Source organism: Helianthus annuus, chromosome 14, assembly GCF_002127325.2.
Source record: "Helianthus annuus cultivar XRQ/B chromosome 14, HanXRQr2.0-SUNRISE, whole genome shotgun sequence".
NCBI classification, from domain to species: Eukaryota; Viridiplantae; Streptophyta; class Magnoliopsida; order Asterales; family Asteraceae; genus Helianthus; species Helianthus annuus.
In genome coordinates, this window is record NC_035446.2 from 16,039,963 (window position 1) to 16,045,146 (window position 5,184).

At 37.7% G+C, this 5,184-nt stretch overlaps 1 protein-coding gene across 1 annotated transcript; it reads left to right on the plus strand.

Annotated features, from left to right (window-relative positions):
• The first annotated feature begins 4,078 nt into the window (after window positions 1–4,078).
• On the plus strand, window positions 4,079–4,780 carry LOC110906455 (uncharacterized mitochondrial protein AtMg00820-like). Its single transcript, XM_022151586.1, has one exon. The coding sequence runs from the start codon at window positions 4,079–4,081 to the stop codon at window positions 4,778–4,780; it is 702 nt and encodes a 233-aa protein (XP_022007278.1).
• The last annotated feature ends 404 nt before the right edge of the window (window positions 4,781–5,184 follow it).

A 5,184-nucleotide genomic window follows, 5' to 3' on the forward strand; every position in this document is an offset into this window, starting at 1 on the left:
TTAGTCCTATAGGTTTCTTATCATGTGGCAGCTCGGTTAGACTCCAAGTTTGATGTCTCTCCAAGGCTGCAATCTCTTCCTCCATCGCAGCCTTCCACTCCTTTATAACAATTGATTCATGATGTGTTGATGGTTCAACAGAAGAGAGGGCAAACCGACACGCCTCATAATCAAGAATAGGAGAAGTAGCATTATAGATTTCATTAATGTTACCTCTACGATGAGCTGAATCACTCGAACCAGACTCGGTACTTGACATTTGTGATGTATCACCAGCATTTGGAGGAGAACTTGGACTGCTCCCATCGTCATTTGAAGAACCTGTACTAGATTGAATATTCTGGGCTAATGAACCTTCTCCATTTGTTTTACCACCATTCCCTTCTTCATCATGAAACACCATTCCTCTTACAAATGACATTTCCTCATGTTGGTTGCTATCTTGTAAACCATTCCTTTCATCAATACTCCTAGTTGCATACTCATAGAATACCACATCCTTGCTTGTTACAATTTCCTTCTTTATGGATCATACGATCTGTATGCTTTTGAGTTAGGTGCATACCCAACAAACAAACACTTTCTTGACTTTGCATCCAACTTTTTTCTTATTTGAGAAGGTACTAAAGCATATGCTACACACCCGAATACTTTGAGATGACTTACAGAGGGCTTGCTTCCATACCATCGTTCGTAAGGTGTCCTTCGTGGAACCGCAGCCGTAGGTGTCAAGGAAGTTAAATAAACAGCAGTGGCTACTGCCTCTCCCCAAAACGGAATTGGCAAATGTTTTACCTAAAGCATGAAGCGTGCCATCTCCACCACCGTTCTATTCTTTCTCTCTACTATCTCGTTTAGCTCTGGTGTGTACAGTGCGGTCAAATCACGACGTATTCCATGATCCGAACAAAACTCATTGAATAGCTTACCAATGAACTCACCACCCCGGTCGGTTCTTAGAGCCTTTAACTCATACCCACTTTCTTTTTCAACTTTTATTTTGAATTTTTTAAACATCTCTAGACATTCTGATTTCATGTTTAGAAAATAAACCCCAACTCATGTGAGAGTAATCATCAGTTAACAAGAAAAAATAGAAGTTACCTCCTAAAGACATTGTTTGCATGGGTCCAACTAGATCAACATGCACTAGCTGAAGTGGATATGTTGTGGTCCATGTTCGACCAGGAAAACGGCTTCGTGTTTGCTTTCCAAGAGTACAACTTTCACAATGACCAATGCTTCCTATCGCTGGTAAACCATTGACCATATTACTTGTACATAACTGTTGCAAGCCCTGTTCATGCAAATGCCCATACTTGCCATAAAGTGGAATCACTCCCATCAACTACTAAAGTTGTATCCACTTTGCTTTTTTACATTGAAAGGAAAGGTGTTGTTTGCAAACATCGGAACTATGCAAACAACTTTTCCACTTTCTTTATGAGTAATGGTGCATGACTCATCATCAAAGGTACCCTTTCCTTAATAGTTGGCCCACACTAAGTAGATTAACTCAGGTGCAAACTGGACATCATGCAAAGTCTTTGACTGACCATTTCCCATAGACAATTTTACTACAACTTTGCCTTCAACTTGGATCCCTTTTCCATTTCCCATCTTTACTGTTAGACATATATTTATTAATTTTATAAGCTAGATATATTACTCGTTATTAGTATTATTCTTATTATTATTTAACCCTAAGTTATGGCAGTTACTGCCGATCCAAGTGTCTGTATATATACAATATGCACTGCATATCTTTCATTTATCAATTCATATACTTTATGAACAAGAAGATTCTGTCAAAACCCTAATCAAATATAGCAGATATCCAACATAGTGGTATCAGAGCACAGCGTTCGAAAATCTCCATCAACAAAATCAACCGAAATATACTTCAGACGACATGAATCAAACGCTGGGGATTCAAACTCAAATACCAAAACTTACTGGACAGAATTATTATCACTGGCACATACAGATGAAAGTGTTACTCGAATCACAAGAATTATGGGGCATAGTCGAAGACGGTTATCAAGAATTGGCAACAAATCCCTCGGATGAAGCCACCGCAGTCTATCGAGATTCCATCAAGAAAGATAAGCGAGCACTGCACATACTATTTCAGTCGGTCAATGAGATTGTCTTCGAAAGAATTGCCATGGCCAAATCGTCAAAAGAGGCCTGGAGTATTCTGCACAAATCATACAGAGGAGAAACCCGGGTAAGAACTGTAAAATTACAAACTCTTAGATGTGAATTTGATGCATTAAAAATGAGAGAGGAGGAATCTGTTGAAGATTATTTCAATAGAATAACCCTAATAGTTAATCAATTAAGAATGAACGAAGAAAAGGTTAGCGAACAGAGAATTGTAGAGAAAATTCTACGTAGTATGACTCGAAATTTCGAGTCTGTAGTAATCGCTATCGAAGAAACGAAAAAATTAGAAGATGTAACCACTGAAGAACTTATGGGAATACTACAATCCCATGAACTACGAATGAAACGGTATGATGATACCCCAATCGAACATGCATTTCAAATTCAAAGTGGTGGTCAAGATAAATTTCGACAGAATCGAAATGATACAGGAGTAAGACGGCGTGACAGAATCAAAGGCCGATATCTGAGTTCTATCAGATGCTATAATTGCCAGAAATTGGGTCACACAGCCAAGTTCTGTAAGAAGAAGGACGATAATGCGAATGGCGATAACGTGTGAATTCATCAAGAGAATGAACCGGAAGAAAAGGAAGATACCATGTTTATGATTTTTAACATGGAAGAAACTGTTAACAATGATTGTTGGTATTTAGATAGTGGATGCAGTAATCACATGATGGGAAACAAAAATTTGTTCGTTAAAATGGATGAATCCTTAAAGAAGGAAGTAAGAACGGGAGATGACAAAAGATTAGAAGTGTTAGGCAGCGGAGAAGTCATAATCAAAATACGGGGACAAAGCAAAAGAATACCGAATGTGTTCTACGTGAAAGGTTTGAAACATAATCTTTTGAGTGTGGGACAACTTGTGCAAAACGGTTATGTAGTTAAGTTCGAGAAGGAATATTGCACAATTAAGGACACTAAAGATGAAATCATGGGCACCATAAGAAAGACAAATAATAAGATGTTTCCACTCAACCCTGAGAGTGATCTGACGTTAGCATTGACCATGACAACGAGAGAAGTTTCAACACTCTGGCATAAACGTTATGGACACGTGAATTTAGACACATTAGTAGAAATGGGAAATAAAGAATTAGTGCTTGGACTGCCGAAAATCTTAAGAGATAACAGCATATGTGAAGGATGTGTGTCAGGTAAACATGCAAGGAAAACCTTTCAGAAAACAAAGTGGCATGCAACTAAGCCACTCCAACTAATTCACTCCGGTATCTGTGGTCCAATGTGAACAAAATCCATCAGTGGGTGCAAATATTTTATTACCTTCATTGATGATTTTACAAGAAAAACCTGGGTTTATTTTCTCAAATTCAAGTCCGAGGCTTTGAATTATTTTAAGTTATTCAAAGCATTGACTGAAAAACAATCAGATCATGTGATAAAGACGTTAAGGACAGATCGTGGAGGAGAATATTGTGGAAAATTGTTTCAAGAATTCTTGAAAGTGAATGGAATACATCACCAACTCACCAACAGTTACTCACCCCAACAGAATGGAGTAGCAGAGCGCAAGAACAGATCGTCAATGGAGTTAAGTCGAAGCATGATGAACATAAATAAATTGCCAAATAAGTACTAGGCTGAAGCTATAGCGTGTGCTACATACATACTAAACCGAACAGTTACTAAGACAAGACCTAATATAACTCCTTTTGAGGCATGGAATGGACGTAAACCTCATGTAGAACATTTCGAAGTTTTCGGAAGTATAGCTTATGTACATATACCCAAGCAACAATGGAACAACCTGAATGACAAGATCGAAAAAATGATCTTTGTTGGATACAGTGAGAACAGCAAAGGATATAAGTTGTATAATCCATTAAACAATAAGATTACAATAAGCTGAGACGTTACTTTTGATGAAAGTAAAAGATGGGTAATGAATTCAAAGCCATCGGATGCTCCACACATGATCATTGATGATAAAGAAGAATTTACTGAACAAGATGACATAATAAATCAGACAACTTCAGACGATCACAACCTGCCTGATTCTAAACCAGATCAAGATATATCAAGTTCTGCCGGTGAAACAGGATATGCAGACGTGATTTCAGAAACTCTCTCTGGATCAGATATTCCACAACAGCAGACCCAGCATCAGCATGAGCATGATAACGAGGACTCATCAACTGACTTTGAGAATGAAGTGATTAAAACAAGAAGTGTTAACAATATTTATAGAGATACAAGGCCCCTAACTGATACTGAAGTACTACAGAAATACAATGAAAGGCAAGTAGTTAACTTCGTAATGTATGCTAATACCGATCCAACTACCTATGAGGAAGCTAGCAAGGATACTAAATGGATCGAAGCCATGAACAAGGAAATGGAATCCATTTACAAGAATCAAACCTGGGATCTAGTGGATTCTCCAAGGAATCAAAAACCTATAGGAGTTAAATGGATATATAAGACTAAGTATGATGAAAAGGGCAATATAGGCAAATTCAAAGCAAGGTTGGTAGTGAAAGGATATAAACAAAAGTTTGGGATAGATTATCAAGAGGTATTCGCTCCGGTAATCAAATTTGAGACGGTACGTTTAGTACTGGCTTTAGCAGCTCAAAATGACTAGCATCTTCATCAAATGGACGTGAAAACTGCGTTTTTAAATGGAGAATTAAAAGAGCAGGTGTATATAGAACAACCACAAGGATACGTTAAACCGGGAGAAGAAACAAAAGTATGTCATCTAAAGCGAGCATTATATGGTTTAAAACAGGCACCAAGGGCATGGTATAGCCGGATTGACACGTATTTTATGCAACATAATTTCAAAAAATGCACACATGAGCATACCTTATATACTAAGGATGTTAAGGAAGGAAAGTTGGTGATATGTCTATACGTAGATGATTTGATTATAGCCAGTAGTTCCATGAAGCAAATTTCTGACTTCAAGGAAGAAATGAAAAGAGAATTCGAGATGACGGACATGGGTAAGTTACATTATTTTCTTGGTATGGAAGTGCTCTATGA